The sequence below is a fragment of the Hyposmocoma kahamanoa genome, unplaced genomic scaffold (assembly GCF_003589595.1).
Source record: "Hyposmocoma kahamanoa isolate Upper Pololo Valley unplaced genomic scaffold, ASM358959v1 192, whole genome shotgun sequence".
NCBI classification, from domain to species: domain Eukaryota; kingdom Metazoa; phylum Arthropoda; class Insecta; order Lepidoptera; family Cosmopterigidae; genus Hyposmocoma; species Hyposmocoma kahamanoa.
In genome coordinates this window covers 9,099,172-9,116,712 of record NW_020653719.1, presented here as the reverse complement: position 1 = coordinate 9,116,712, position 17,541 = coordinate 9,099,172, and the positions used below count along the sequence as shown (strand labels likewise).

Sequence of the window (17,541 nt, the reverse complement as noted above, 5' to 3'; positions counted from 1 at the left end):
ATAGATTTGTTTAGAAAAATAATATAAAATGGATTTTTTGAATCTCTAAAAAATTTAGTTAGGTCGTGGAAAACTCTAAGGCCGGCGCCCACCGACGGGATAACTTGGCAGGGGATTCTTCGGTAGTCCTAAATGCAAGCGCATACTGATGGCAATTATGGCGCGGTATTATTAGATACGACTAGGCATCTATAAACCTGCTTAGCATACTTACGCCAGGAGGCCTACCACGAAATAAAAAGCAACGATTGAAGATCGTGACTTGTCATATGTAAGTATTTGTGGATATCTTATTCCGAAACGTCAAATGACAGCTATTGTGTCGAATTATGACATTATTTTCAAAGTAAAACTGACAATTGTGTAATTACGTGTGAGATTCGTTGCGGACGCAGTGACGCAATATCGCATTTCGTGGTAGACCTCGTGGACTCTCTTCGAATCAGTCTTGCCTCTCCTCTCCCCACGTACACGCACAGTCGCCCTCGGCATTCCGTAGCATCCCGAAGGCTGACCAAGCATTCGGAAAGCTGTCCAAGCATCCCGAAGGCTGCCGAAGCATCCCGAAGGCTGCACAAACATCTCCAAGTCTGCCGAAGCATGCCCTAGGGTGCCGAAGCATACCCAACGCTGCAGAAGCATCCCCAAGGGTGCCGGCTCGGCAACCTTAAGCATGTCGCAGCTTTATTTTGCAGCTACGATAACTATCATTGAATTGCAACTATAATGACATAATCTTAAGGTATATTATGATTAATTTTCGATGTAAGTCAACTTAAAGTGATGCTTCCGGCTTTTAACGATTTCATCTATTTGATACACTGCATAATTATTGTGATATGAGCCGCACCACGGAGATGCTGTAATGTAATGTTATACCCCATTTAAAAACATACTTAGTAGAATCATACTGCCAAACGTGCTGACAAATTTAGCATATTTTATTTATTTATTTCTCCAAACACTTAAAAATATTACATCACATGTCACATATACAACCCTAAAGCTTAAAAATAGAGTTTGAATTAAATCAATTTAGCTAAATAAGTAAAAACAAGTCAATTATGAAACCTAATAAAACTTGTTTTAATTTTGACAAGTCTGTCTAAGGGAATAAGTGTTATTTTTTTATTTATGGCACTATTAACAACTTTAATAGGAACAATAGCGCTGTACATCTGAAATATTGTTTGTTAAAATTTTCGGGTAGTTTAAGAGGTTATAGAACATTGATGTTATAAGTTTAAAGATTGATTCTCAATGACTAGATAGACAGAAGGGAGTGACTGCATTGCTACAGTACACTTGAAGATAGCTTTATAAGTATTGCATGATTTACCGTAACGTACAAAAGTTAGTAACTTATTCCCTTGGACGCCAGACGTCCGCGAAATGGCAATGGCCACTTTGCGTTTGCCATAACGCAGGCCGAGGCACCGTGAGGATCGTCAATTGTTTTTAGCGGTTTTATTTTACATACAAAAATCGGGTCCTAAATAAGGTAAGGCGCATGACCAGGTAAGGCAGACTGTTGTGTTATATTTTAATATTGACGTCATTATTGACAAATCCTAGATATAACAGAAACACCTTTTTATGAGCTGGTTTTGGAAACAAAAATACAATTTCTTTGCTTTTTGGCCACAATTACATCGAACCTGGAACTGTTTGGAAAACAAACAGTGAGCAATTTTTTGTTGTTGCGAGAAAACTGCATAGAAACTGCACTTTTGCAGCAGATACGCAGTTTAACTGCACTCTGCCTACATTTTAGCTCCAGCCTATTTGATAAAGGTGTGATATGTTAATTATAATATCAGTCTACTACAAGGCAATACCTGGCCGGCGCGAGGTGTTCACCCAACATCACTTGCTAGTTGACGGCGTTTGAGGATGCCCTCGTTCTTCTGCAATATAAAAAAATATATATACATACCTGATAATCACTTGCATTACTATTTTAATTAACATTTTTAATAACGATCGTCAAAGCGGTATGCTTTGTCAGTTGATGCAAGCAACCGCATTTCGTCTTAGAGTGAAAACCTCGTATTATGCAACTTTGAAACTAGTATACTAAACGTAATTTCCTTAAGCCCTTATTGAAAATTTTAATTTAAAATATTGGAGATATCAGTAAAAACGAACTATGTAATAACGCGTATGCAAGATTTTCACTCTTAAGACGATTTGTCCTATTAACCATTAAAGCAATTAATATCTTATGTAATCAAAACATATATCCTGAAACACAAATATGACCAAACATTTTCATTTGCCATGCTAGTAAAGTTCAATTCCAAATTGGTTCAACCGGGAATCGCATTCCGGACCTCTTCTCAACGCTCGCAGTGCAAACCGTTGGGCCATCGATATTCGTTTTCATAGTTCAGGGAACGCCGTAGTTTGCGGTCAAGTAATTGGTGTTATTTGATACATTACTGTTATACAGGGTTATTTGTAAAATTCTAACAACCTCGCAGGACTTAGTAACATCATAAACAACAACTTTTGTTTAAATTTTTATTGAATTGACCTTCAATTATTTACGAGTACTCCACTACATTGTTGTAATTATTAATACAAAGATCAGTACTCAGAAAAAATTTCTTCGATCCGGCCGGATTCGAACCGATGTCTTCTAGCATATCGTGCCAGACGCTATACCAACTAAGCCACGGAACGAACCAGCGGACCTCACGAATTTTTGTATTTGGTTGGCGCCATCTATGAGAAATCTATGAAAGTATTTCGACACCCAGTTAGATACCTTTACAGCTACCAGGCCCGGCTAGAGATGTCGCTATTCACTGTATTTAAATTTTTAGTGAATTGATATTAAATTTTTATAACTAAATAAAAAAATAAACCCCACACTCGGTCCTGCGTTTTGCGTCGGATTATTTACGCCAGAGGGTTCGTTTGTTACCGTACAGACTCATCACCGTTTAGAGCGGATTATTTAAATATTTTTATTTTTGCACGAAGGTAGTCTATAGTAATTACTATCATCATCTTTGAGATGATGATAGTAACATAGACCTGCGAAGTTGCTAGTATTTACAAATGACCCTATCTTAGAGGATAACTGCCGAGTACCTCCCGGCTGTGAGGAATATATAAACACCACGTGGCTGAAAACTCATTTTGTTGGTTAACACTCTGTAGGAACAGACGTCTCTCGTCCTTATACAAATACATCGATTTTAACATGCTTATTTTCTTACCTTAGTTGTTTTTGATTGGTTCATTCATTTAGTGATATTTAACGCTTTCTTTTTAATAATAAAATCTCTGTTTAGTTTAGGTTACTTAGTAGTTTCTTCTTTTTAAAATTATCTGTGATTTTAATTTATAAGGCCTGCATATTTGATCCGTTCTGTACTTTCTTAATATACTTCTGAATATGTATAAAGTGATTACGAATTCAGCACAGTCCTTATTTCCTAGGCTGTTAGTCACAAATTGCACAACGTCTCCATTCAACAGATGACTCAATATTTGCGTATGCACCGGACTATACGTTACTGTATACAAAACAATGAACGTTCTTGCTCATAACATGGATCTTAATACAAACAGGGAGTGATGTCATGTGATAAAGTTTTTTGTTTGTCTTGTACTTATGTTTGTAAGTCAATGATCGAATGCTGCCGTCCACTAACTAAAACGGTTAAGTGACAAATGGTCAAATATCCGTTATAAATAGCACACACTCTTTTAAACAGTTAAAATTAGTTAACGTGTTCGACTTATCGAAACTTACCCTAACGTATTCAAAACTAGGTTCTGGTTTTTTTATGATATCTCAAAAAAATTTTTTCTCACTTAGACACGTTTTAATTAGCGGGCGGCACAAACGGTACTTGTGTCATGTTGATTTAGGGTCAAGACAGACTAAACATTATGCTCCAACATGCTTGCTGCATTCGGCGATTGCTAGCACGTTTTTAAGAGATTATTTATAGAAACATCAGTTCAAACGGCAGAAGGTTACCCCTGTGTAATGTAATTTAAAAATTAAGACCACAGACCTTTCAATTGAGACGCAATCTTTTTCCCACTTGAACTGTATCTACAGATAATTCTGCCGCACTCGGCGGTCTGTCAGGTGTTTACTGGTCTCACTACAATCTTTCAAGTTAGTATCCTTGTCTGATAACTTCCTCCTTTCTGGTTCAAGATGGTACACGAAGGTCCTACGCGCCACGAGATCTAGTGTTGAGTTACATGGTATTCTCATACTCTCATTTTATGGCCGATATAGTTGTTCTTATTATACCTTATTACTTTTATTGACCAAGCGTTATCTCTTGTGTTATATGTCAAAGTAGTATATAATGACAATAATGGACCCTATAAAACATTTCATGCGGTTGTACGTAATTTGTTGATAATAGTTTGACGAGTTGTAAATATATGTAAAGGTTATGTAAGAGCGGAATTTATACATAAGTAAATTGTTGCTCAAAAAGATATTTTAAGCAATAATCTTTGACATGCTGAATTTTTTTTTCAATTTGCATTACGCAGACGGAGCAAATATGAAGATATTTATATTGTGTAATAAAAGACATGTCAGTTTAATACACAATATAAATAATAAATATAAGACATTTTAAGTTCTGCTTTTTTTGCAGGTACGGCACTGGAGCGTGCTGTTGACAAGTGTGGTTCAACCACAAGATACTTACTGAATTGTCTACGGGCTTCCGCTCGCTCGTGGGCGTCGAAATACCATAGCGTGATTGCGTACCTGAAACGTAAGACAAACATTATAGCTCATATAACAATCGTCGTCGTTAGTTGATATTTGCGTGAGCTATACTCAAACATGATGTTCCTTTACGAGTCGACGTAACTTAAAACTGGGGGGGTAATGAATTATTTACACGATAACATCAACCTGAACTCATTATATGTCGTTTTGTAATCATAACAAACATTGTAATAGCAGTAAAGCTCCTTGTGAAAGAGTTCGTCCAGGGAAGTACTGCCACCTTACCTATTTCTGCCGCCAAGCACTAACGTCTGCATTACTGTGTTCCAGTTTTGAAGGGTAAGGTTGCTGGTGAACTTACAAGCACATGGGACTTGTCAAGATATGTCTCATATTTTTGCGATTTAAAGCTCTGAGTGGCAGTGTAACCGATATGGATAGGCGTGTAGCTTACCATCAAGCACACGGCTTTTTCGTCCCGTCACTTAATATTATAAATAAAACAATTAACTTTATGTTAATTGTGTACGAGCCAAAAAACAGGTCGCGAGTCTTCCGGAGAATTCTCCCGCAATTCTCGGTAATGTCCGCATCAACCGTATCGTATCTATTTTATACGTTACTCAATCGAGGTAAGGTTTATTATACTATGTACAATTTGGTTGCGAAAATTCGTTTCAATTCCGGTCCGCGGCACTGAGCCTTCGGGAATCGGGTCTTTTTGAGAAGTGGGTTTAGGCCACAATACGCCACACTGGGCTTAACTGTTTGAAGACTTGACGCGTTTCCGAATAATAACCACTATATAGAAAATGAAATTCTGAATTGAACTATAGAAACTTTTTCTCAAAAAAATTGTACTTATATATATATATATAAGTACTTAAATAGCAGTAGAAATTCTCATGAAAGAATTTATGGGTAATTTCCGGGTTAGTTTTCTCTACCTAATTGCGGTAGCAATTTTTATTATTTCAATATTCGAGTATATTATTGTGAAATATGAAATATTTCAGGATATTAAGCAATACTTCATGATAATATTCTAGAATATTTAAATAATAAAAATTCCCACCGAAATTGTATAAAGAAATCTAACCTGAGAATTACTGGCGTGCCGGTTTTGAAAGATAAGGGTGCTGCTGAAACTACAGGCACTTGTTAACTTTATGTCTCAGGGTGACGGATGCAGTGGCAGTGCCCTTCAGATCTTTGCACCGTGACTGTATGTTTGGGTAGGTATGTGGCTTAACACCAGGCTCAAAATTATCTCCGTGGCTAAACGGTTATCATGCTGAACTACCACGCAAGAGGTCTCGGCAGTATTTGTATGGCCTACATTTATGTGTGTGTCCAGGACACCCGCGACACAGGTTTCCCTAGTGCGGGGCTATGAAAAAAAAATGCAAAAGCTTTACTTTGTGATGTACGTACATTGACTTTGTACGTAAGTAATTTATTACACATCGAGTTTGCCGGCTGTCACAATTGCTATACCTTGGAAATCAAACTGTTTTGTTTTTCTGGTGCCGATAAACGTGTAAAGGGTCCGAAATGTTGGTCTATTTGAAAAATGCGTAATAAATATTCGAAAGACATTAGGAAGGGTCTCCTTATTCCTTGGTGCTGGGGGTCTACTCTCCTTCTCCGTTCGACATTTGTCCGAAACAATTACAGTGAAATAAGTAATATTCGATTAAATTCAAACACAATGTCAAATATGAAGCTTCATTTGTTCGAGTATAACTTATTTGACAGTAATTGTTTCGGGCGGATGTCATGAGAGTACAGGGCCTGTTTCAAATCCGTACCTAGTAGCGAAGGCGGGTTGCACTTCGTGCGGGTTCCGCCTGTCGGACCAGAAGAAAAGCATACGGTCGAAGATAGGTGCGATGTCCGCTACTTTATTCGTGCCCTCGGGGAATACTCTGTAAGAACAAAATAGCTGCATACAATACATTGTTTCTTATTTCCTATATACATAATATCAATGTTGTGTACAATTAATTATAATTCAATGTGATATTACATTTATAATGTTATATAATTATTTAAAATAATAGTCCAAAGTGTTGCCTGTAATCCGGTGTTATCTGTCGTCCCTTATTAAATAAATAAACATGGAACACGTTGTCCTTAATGAAAATACCAGTACATGTGAGCTTATTTATATCAGATTACAAATTATAAATATCCAATTGGCAAGTACAGTAAGTTAAGTTTTTGAAAATCACCACAGAAAGGTATTTTTGCATGCACCCCGCAAATGCTGAGTGGGTACCATTTTGAATCTCAATTTTTTGTATTAAGATAGTTACTTTACATTTGTCATAAGAAAATTAAAAAAAAAAAAATTATTTTGTTTTTTGTACTTTTTAAATATCAACTGTTAAATACTAAATTTAACACGTTCCTTGTGTAACCAGAAATCAGAAATTGACCCCTCACGTGCAATATTTTTATTTTGCAAATACGTTGGAATTGGTTGGAATATATTCATATTTATACTCCCGGACACAATTGGACTCTTATGGAAAAGACGTTTAGTATACTAGTTTCAAATTTGCGTAATAGGTTTTGATCAAACAAACATTGTTGAAGCTTATGGCACTTATTACTGAAAATGCGTTAGTGGCTTGAATTATGTGTCCGGAAGTGTATTTATGGATGGAAAAAATCATTTCCGTAAACCCCCTTCCTATTTTCTCAATTTTCCCAAGTGCCTCACATGTGATACACGCACGTATGAATTCTTTACTTGGTGCCACTTGTATGGTGCACACACGTACTAGTTCATTGCTTAATGCATCACATAGAATTCATGCACGTTTAGAGTTATTCTGACAGATGTTTTAGTTAATACATTTATGTATAGAAAAATCATTTCCATAAATCCATTAAAAAATGTCATGCGGGTGGACGAAGATTCCACCGCCGAGATGGAAATGTAAACATCGCATCACCAGTTAGCCCGTGACCACGGCCAGTGCAACCTGGCCGAAACGTCGGGAAACTAGGTAGGTGTGAAAAATAATTACTCGTATGTAAACGCAATTATTCCCGTTTCCAAATGTTAGTACAATGCAACGCGAAAAAAAAATTTTTTTTTCCATCAACGCTTTCCCATTTTCTCATTTTTCCCAAGTGCCCCATATACCTACAATTATTTTAGTTGTGCTTACCCGGTTTTTTAATTTACTATTGTGGGTTTTTTGACATTGTTCGATTGTCCTTTTGTTTTTATTATCATGTGCAATATATGCAAGTCGTAAAAAGTTGTAGTAAAAAAATAATTGTGTTTTATTTTGGCAGTGATAATCTGGCAACATTGTTTTTAATGTGCTTGCTAATTGTCGCAATTTTTGTGGTCCACACGTGCAAGTAAATAAAGATGATCTAGCTTACACGTGCAAATTTTGTTTAACGCTTAAATTTATAAAGGGCCATTCACCTCATATGTGATGCACTCACGTATCGTTTGAGCCCCGAAATGCACCATATGTGATGCATGCACAGGGAACGTGTTAAATTAATTTATTTGTGATTTACAGGTTACAAAGGCGTTATATGGTACATCTCTGTCGACATACACGGAAAACCGGATTTAAGAGCTGTTTATTATTAAGATTATAATTTCATTCGCGGTAGAAGTAGATCTTAAGTATGACGATTTGCAGCACGAAGTTGCATATAGATATAAGTGTTTTCTTTAAGTACGTTACACAAAAAAGACGTTAGTAATCAAATAATTAAAAAGTTAAACTATAGGATCACAGGCACATATCTAAATAAGACACCGAAAATGTACCTACCTCGCGTGCCCAATGTAAGCAATATAGTTGAACTTAATGGAATAGACGCATAAGTACCTAAGTAGTCCACCAGAACGGTCGATGTCCCAGTCAGTATTGAGGTAGTAGATTGCGGTGATACATCGGCCGTCCTTGTTCGGGTTGTCCACGTGCTTCACGTAGTGGCTACCAGATCCTGGGTAGCACGCCACCATCGCCTGCAGACCAAAACATATAGTGAATTTTATGATCTTTAGAAATTCATATACTTTTAGAAAATAAAAAAAAAGATTATGAATTTACAACCTAAACATTAACTAAGCACTAAGCTTCGTCAATGGGTATTATAACACTAAAACTGGGATCACAAGAAATTTCGCCAAAAAATCCCAAACTAAATTTAGAAACTCACTGCCTTTTAAAGTTCATTGTCCTTTAAAAATCCATTGAATTTATACAAACAGATATTATTAACATTGACCGAAATAGTACACTGACCTAGTATGGACTGATTACACCAAAGCGCGTAAATAAAATTATAAAAAAGAACTCGTAGCCTGGAAACGGCCAAGTTTATCGTAATGGTGAAGACAAAATATTTGCAAATAAATAATAATTAATAACTGCCAATTCCTTTTAGACCTTGAAATTATGACAACAGAATTGGCTTTTCATTTCAGTTAGAGTAATCAAAGTCTCCAAGGGACTCTCTTCGGAGAGTCCGCGCGGAAGCGCGTTAGGTGTTGCGGCGGAGCCTGCCATCAGATCCGCCGCGGGGGCTGGGGGAGCAGCCACTGAACTTCACAGTTGAGTGGATGCTGTCCTGGCCCCCCATGGCCCCTGGATAGCGGACTCGGGGGAGTTCGTTGCCCAGCATAAAGGGGCCCGGGATGGAAGGCTCGTCTGGTGTTCGGCGAGCCTCACATTCGGAGTCGGGGGACCGATGTGTCTCCCTTCTCGAGGAGGGGCTGCGCAGGGCGCGGCCAGCCGCTGGTGGGGGCGCGGACGCGTGCAACAGTGTACCCGTACCCCCACCTACAGCGGAGAGGAGGAACACTCCGGGGGTTTAGTGCGGTCGGGCTGCTCCCCTGCAGGGTTCAGCCCAGTCCCACATAACCCCGGCTCTGCCCCCGCGGGGCCGGGGTATCTGTAAGCAGATTCCCCCGGATTAACAAAAAAAAAATCAATAGAACTTATTTACAACTCCGCAACATGACGAGGCGTGAAATCAGATATGTCAGTCATTAATTAAAACGATAACTCGAAAGCGATTTAAGAGCATTTGCGTACAGCGTCTGAATAGTATAGTTCCGAATACGAAAAATGACGGTCCGAAACGTCACAGGGATCATTTCATCTCTAGGTGTACAAGCGATATTCGTATTTTCTCGGATTGGATTGGACTTAGTATCAGAAGCGGGACCGAGTTTTCTAGGTTCGTGTCCGAATCGGATACGCAAACGCTTTAAGCTTTATTTTTAATGAAAAAAATCAGGAGGTTCTCAATTTCACTGCAGTTGTTTGTGTATGTTACGCGATAACTATTGTGAAAGGTTCGTCCAGGGCAGTACTGCCACCTTACCTATTTCTGCCGCCAAGCGGTAATATGAGCATTACTGGGTTCCAATGTTGAAGGGTAAGGGTGATTTAAAACTATGAGTGGCACTGCTATGGACAGACGTGCCGCGTCATTTTCTAAAGCTGCAGTTTCACTTTTTACTTAGACTTTAAAGAAACTACTATAATCGCATGATGATTAAAAAAAAGGGTTACGGAAGCAACGCAGAAGAAATTTCGATCAAATTCATATTGAAATTTAATAAAAACATACACCGTGCAATACCGCTAAAGCCCCGCTTCCGGACCGCGTCCCGCCGCTGTCGCTTTGTGTGGACGACTACGTGGAACCAGTGTTGCCAGACCTTTGCGAAGTTAATTCGCCAATTTATGTGCGCCAAGTAGCCGATATTCGCCCACGCCAGCGTTGCCAATGTTCTTATTTAAAATCCCTAAAAATCAAAGAAAGCAGATTTCCTATTCCCCAATTCAACACAAATTCGCCACTGAAGTTTGTAATTCTCCCGACATTTTATTAAGTAGCCTAAATATCGCCAAATCGCCGATCGCTTTTTTGTCGCCGCATGACTCCCCGAAATAGCCTAAATGGCGAAAAATGGCACCACTGAATAGAACTCAAAGTAATACAACTCCCTCGCCCGCACCCGCTCCGAGTTCGCCCTGGGCCCGGCCCTCGCTAATTTCGCCTGTTTGTTCGGCCCTGGACCGCGCCGACTCGTCACCCGCATGCTGATTTTGATCCATATCGGAATAGATCGGGTAGTCTCGAAATCAGATGGGTTTCTGAGCGAGAAGATGAACCTGATTCCTACTATATCTTTCTAATTTGTGAGTTAAATCAACTATTGTTCCGATTTGAAATGTCAAAAGTTTCCGATCGGCCAGTTGTGAATCGCAATTACACGCCTCGACTCGGAAGAGACGCAGTTTCCGATCGGGAGAGGCAATCAAAATCAAGCTGCCGGTTTCGATGTGTGCATAAGAACTTGACTTCACAAAAATTCCACGACCCGCTACCGTCTCTATGTGGCCAGAGCAGTATCGAACAATTCCGCCATTTGTTCATCAATTAATTAACAATATTATATAAATCGTTACTAAAAATTCAAGACGTACGAGTACGTTAAAAGTTAGCATTCAAATGTTAGATAACCTTTACACAACTTACAAATTGTTTAGTCATAGTATGAACTAAAGCACTATTGTTACATAAATTTATGAGGTGCCTTGTTATATATGACACTGCACGTGTTTGCAGTGAGTGTAAATAATTCCTAAATGTGCACGAGTTTATTTATGAAAATAAGTAATAAAACTATGGGCGGTCTAGCCGCTTCGTTCCACGAGGCATAGTTATACGTAGATACCATTTTATAAAAATCTGCATGGTACTTAAGACACATGTTGCGAGAATATGAACAATAAAATTATAAATATGATTCTATGCAACAAAATGTAAATGCGTAGATGATGAATTTTTATTTACTTGTCTGTGGGGCTATGGGACGGATACAGGCATGGTTTAAGTCAAAGTCATTGACTTACAAATAAAAGTCAATGGTCAAAATCAAATAAAGTTTATTTCAAAATTAAGCCAGATTTACTTTTGTCTAACGTGTCGTGTCGTGACGCGTCAGAACGATATCGGTAACGATATTTATATTGTACTTCGTTTCAATCCATTTTGAACAAAAAGTAAACAAACCGGTCACTGACCCGACCACAGACGGTTTAGTGATGGCCAACTGTAACGCCAACTACAAATCGATTAATTAATTGAATGAATCGATTTGTTCAATTGAGTCATACTAGCGGTTTTCCTTACATAACCTATATAAGTTTATTTGAAATTTCAATTTAAATCCTCCGTCAAATCCTTACACTTAGATACTCGTTCGATTGCGACTGAAATGTTCGATTTAATAATCGATTACTAAACTTTAATTGATGCTATTCAAATGAATATTGTTGGAAAAAGTGATGATATATCAAGTGGAAATCTTCGAAATATTCGTGAAAGTGATACTTATTCGATTTATTGAGTGATTGCTTTAGAATTTTAACCAAACAAGTTTGTTTAAATTTTGTTCAAAATGGATTGCAACAGACTACAGTATGAAACCGATACCGTTCTGACGCGTCAAGACAGACAAATGTAAATCCGGCTTTACACTTGAAATCGTCGTTTTGATTAAACTCAACAGCTCATTCGTAAGGCAGATTTTAGAAAAATGAACAAGAAACTAGGGGTTGTATACATTTATCATTTACAAAATTTATTTCAAACGTCATCGTCATGGATCGAGACAACGGGTCACTACTACGGAATTTTTGTTTCACTATAATTTTACCTAAACAAAGGTGCAAATTTTGAACATAAAAACAGGATATTCCTTTTTTATGTAAAGTAGGAGGCAAACGAACAGATGAGTCACTTGAAGGGAGGTGTTCACCGTTGATCATGGACATCTGCTACATCAGATGAGCTGCCTATGCGTTGCCAGCCTTTGAGAGCACTGGTGACACGCTTTTTGAAGAACCCCGTGGCATAGAGCTACGGAAGTGCTTCAGGAGGAACACCATACCACATCTAGCAGGTTCGATGAAGGAATAAACGTGATGCCCGTGTGTGTACTCCCCATTATAAAGACAGTAGATTAAACACATAGAGCCACTGATGACAGAGTTGACGTCTCTCTGTAGAATAAGGGACTCAAAACCGTCTGTGAGTTTGAATCTTATTATCGAAGCGTACACGTTGCCTCTTAAATGAATTTGTGACTTCGTGAACGCGATTGTTAAGAACAGCCATTTCTTACTTCTCATAGTAATGGTATTAAATACATAGTCCATCAAACTGGACTGTATCAATACAAATTAAGATGGAGAGATAACCATATTTAACTTTTACCATATTTATATAACTGCCTCGGTGGCCGAACGGTTACTATGCTGGACGCAGAGGTCTCGGGTTCGATTGTCGAGCCGAGAGAAATATTTGTATGGCTTACATTTATTTCTCTCGTGAGTTTGGGTGTAATTTGTAGTTATCTATGTGTGTGTCCATGACACCCGAGACACAGTGTTGTCCTAGTGCGAACTATGAGTGTGTGTACGTTATTGTATGTGCGCGTTATTATATGAATTATTTAGGTGTATAAAATATAGACAGATTGACAGCAACAATTTTATGATTACCGCGGTATTTATCGTTACAGTACTCTGTACCCAGCAGTACATCAAACGGAAGCCATTACAATAGTAAAATCATAACCCATATTTAAGGGGTAGATAACGCGGCGGAAGTGGGTGAGTAGGGTATTTGTATCTCACTAGCTGACCTTTGTATGTCAGAGACGTTATATCTATGACGTCAAGATCGACAAGTTAACAAAGAACACTGTCATACTAAAATATCAGTTATTATAGTGTATGTGAAAGAGTTAATTGAATTGTGCTCGCACAAAACAACCATTACTTACAGTAAGCCACAGGTGAATCTAACTGTCACTGTCTTATATTGTAACACCTGTAGAGCTAGCACGGCAGGGCGCGACTTGCACGAGAGCGACATAAATTGCTTGCGCGAGATCTCTATGCGATAATAGCTGTATCTAGCGTTTTTTGTCGCTCTCGCGCTAGTCACGCACCATCGTGCTAGCCCTACTGAACGGTATTAAATAATTGATGCTAGGTGTAACGAATCGCAGCAGTCGCTATAAATCTTTTTGTATATATTTTATACCTAACCTCTTTCAGTTTTAGTTTTATATTTCAATTCTAAATTTAAATGTGATTATTTTTGGCGCCTTTGTTTGCTGTTTTGCATTTAATTGTTTTGCAATTAATAAGCTGTAAGTACATTTGCTTTGGCCTTGGTCACTCGTTTCTAGCACCCACCCTTTAACCAATGGGTTATCAATGGATACAGTTCGCTACACTAGGTTTTTCAATAAAGAATTTTTATACATTCTTCTTAACGTATCAATGGTATACACTATACTACTATGGCCCGGAACTCAACCACGCCGATTGCGTCCAAGCCATTTTTTTAAATAATATAAATGCGAGCATTACTGCGTTCCGGTTTTGAAGGGTAAGTCTCAACTCACACTGGCGCAGAGTCGAAACGTCGCGACGCAAAATGTTTTTCGTCTATAGCATATTCATCTCTATTTTCCTACTATGACGGTACAAATATGTGTTATGCAAATATGGAATCCGCGCCTTCGCGCGTCGATGCTTGGTTAAAGTCGAGCGGTTTCATGACGCGTCAGACGCCGACCACATTGTGATCCGGGCGCGCTATTGCGAGCGTCGTCGCGTGACGACGCGCGTCGCCATGCGTTATGAGGTACAGGCGCCTATTAAAGCCCGATTAATTTAAAAATGCTCTATATACTTACCAATTAAGACATAAACGAAAAAACTATTACTGAAATTTAAATTTCTTTGTTTATTGAATGAAACAAATATAAAACACCGCCTTTTGTGAAACGGGAAGAGAGAAATAAAATTTTATTTAAAACTGGGCAATGGGCCTTCTTGGGAACTTAGTCACCCAAGAAGGGCCGTTACATATCGATACAGATAAATGTGAAATTGACATTAGCACACGTTTTTTTCGTGATCCTCGCTTTGAAATGCAGTCTTATTTAAGATATATGGAAAGGGATTAAATAATCAGTCAAAAATATGATGGGCCATATTAAATCTATCAAAACTTAATATTGTTAAAAAACATAAATCTCTTTCTTAATAAAAAAAATATCACACATTTTAATAGTTATTACCTCTGTAACATAATGTAGTAAATAAAATAGTATTCTTATCAGTCATTCGTTTTGAGATACAGTTTTCCTGGGCCTTGTTAGGGTCTATTAGAAATCGTTTCTAACTTGTCTTTGGAAAAAAAGGAACTGAAAGGGCTCAATATACATATTAAAGGTAATATGTAGGTGTTATATGTACAAAATATGCCTCTTGATTATATTCTGTTCTTGTTTAAAACAGTATACTATTTCAGTTTTATATAGGTAAAGTAAATTACGTAAATAAATCAACAATTTTAACATGATAGGCACGTATCACAATCATATTTCTTATTATAAACTTGAGCATTAATAACAAGAACAAAAAATTAATTTAGTAAGATCTAAGAGTATTTTTCATTCATCAGCACTCCTAGTTACAGTCTGGACACAAACTGTTCTACGTCTTCTTTAATCAAACCAACGCATTCTTCGTGATACCACACCCGACACTCTTTGCATTGACGCATATCAGCAATTCTTTCTATGTTACATGCTTGACAATACCACACTTCATTCTGAGGAATTTTAGTATCGACTTTTTTTGCCACTTTCAGTTTCGTGTCCTCCGAGTCTCCTTTTCGTTTAGTAAAAGTTTTAAAGTTTTTCTTTTTCTTACTTGTCTTATCTCTAACAACGTCAAACAAATCTTTAGTAATTTTCTGGCCTATGTAATTTATAGCTTTCCGTCTCGGTTTAGTCTTAATAGTTGTAAAATTCGGTGTTGGAATTTGTTTCTGAAATGGTGTTTTACCGACAAAATTTTCTGCAATTTTTGACAGTGGTAAGTTATCGTTAGAATCTTCAGATTGAACGGGTTCCTACTCAACATTTGCTGTGCTTTTTTCTCGAAGCTGTGGGTTTAAATTTTCTTCATCCGAACCAGAAGATGAAGAGGTATAAATGTCGTTAAGCCTTAAAGGGTAATGAAATTTCTTTAGAATAGTATGAAATGGTTCTTCCTCGGATCGTTCTGATGTAGAAGAATGTAATCGCGGAAGTGCGCGGAGTTGTATATTAATTTCTCCGGTGGAGGTGGTAGGTATAGGTGAACTAAATGCAAACCGTCTATCAACTATGTCCATAAATGGCCATATTTAGTCTGTAAGTATGAGTTATCTTCAAGAGCAGATTCATTTGAGGAACTAGATTATAGTTCCTCAAATGAATCTGCTAGCTTCTCAGTACGATTTGAGGACTGTGGGATTTCATCGAATTCATTCTGGGTTAACACAGATTGTGACACATCACTAACGTTTGCTTCAAAATCTGTGACATCTGTGTCAGAGTTAAAGTCACGTTCTGGTGACTCAACCAAATTCCTGAGATCAGAATGAATTCTTTGCGTTGATGTGTGAGAAATTAAGTTGTGCCTGGATCAGGCAATTGCGTAAGCACAGAAGGCGCATACGCCTCTTCTGTGATTGCATTTGGGTCATAAGGATAAAGACCGGTTGTTTTAAACCCATTCACGATATTTTTTTGAGTCATACACTTGCACCAGACTTTCGTAAAAAATTTATCTTTGCGATTTAAAACTCTGAGTGGCATTGCAACTGTTATGGCGTGTCGCTTTCCACCAGGTGCACGATTTGTTCGTCCCGTCGCTTAGTATCATAAAAAAATCTGTTCAGCTGTTTAAAGCTGCTTTCCTCATTAGTGTAAGGATCTAAGTCATAAAATGATTGGACAAAATGGAACTAAAACATTTAATGTCCGATTGATTTGAAATTTGGTCCACTATGGAAATTCGGTGGTATTAGAATAATCTTTAGATGATGCAAACAGAACAATCTTCAGACTACCTCTTCAACTGCTCTTCTCAGAGCATTGAAATTTATATATATAATTCGTTTTCCAAATTAGTCCTACCAGGAATTGAACTGGGATCTCTACATCGTACTAACCGCTGAGTCACGTTACATTCTTGTTTATTATGTAAATCGGAATGCGGTGTGGAAAGTCGCGTATGTTGGCGTGAGATCCGAAACTTGAAGTCGTTGACATACATTATAAGTGAGCAATTTGTATACAAATCGATCTGAAATTCTTCATATCTAAGACTAGGGCAGCATATATAACACAGACGTGTAGGTTTATACAGCCCGCACTGAGTGTACCGTACGCGAACCACTGAAATTGCTTCAAAGAACAATGGCGAACTATTTCTTGACATAATTTGTATCTGTTCTGTTATGAAAAACTTGTGAAAAAATAGTTTAAATTCCTGAACAAAATTTGGTTTTGGGTTTACTAATATGAGAAGTCTGGAATTAAAGATATTCCAGTTTGAACTTTTACATAAATGAATAGGAAATAATATAAATAATAAATAAAGGAAAAAAATCAGGAATAGCCCTTTACTGGCAGGCGGTCACGGCTGACAGGGATTTGTACTGTCCGAAAGGTTGGTTTGTTTGTATAAACAAATAAAGATAAAAAAAAATAGTTTTCATTTCCAACAAGCATGAAAGACTTCGATTTTGTTCGATATTTCCTTAAAAAAATGGCCCTATTTGTTATTATTATTATTGTTGTTTAGGCTTACGGCTCTCTTTTAGTGTCAAGTTATGGAATAACTGCGTATTGTATTTTGTGGCTAGCAATTCGCCGCGAGAATCTCAAGGTGTCGTGGGACATG

General features: G+C 37.7%; 1 protein-coding gene across 1 annotated transcript in view; it reads right to left on the bottom strand.

The window, feature by feature from the left end:
• Positions 1-426: 426 nt before the first annotated feature.
• Positions 427-17,541, bottom strand: part of LOC113226591 (egl nine homolog 1) — a 36,832-nt gene continuing 19,717 nt past the window's right edge. The window contains exons 4-7 of the mRNA XM_026459289.1: positions 8,590-8,729; positions 6,532-6,648; positions 4,695-4,756; positions 427-1,907 (exon numbers count right to left, since the gene is read on the bottom strand). Of these exons, the coding sequence (XP_026315074.1) occupies positions 1,867-1,907; positions 4,695-4,756; positions 6,532-6,648; positions 8,590-8,729 (360 nt within the window). The 3' untranslated portion in view covers positions 427-1,866. The remainder of the gene's footprint in view (positions 1,908-4,694; positions 4,757-6,531; positions 6,649-8,589; positions 8,730-17,541) is intronic.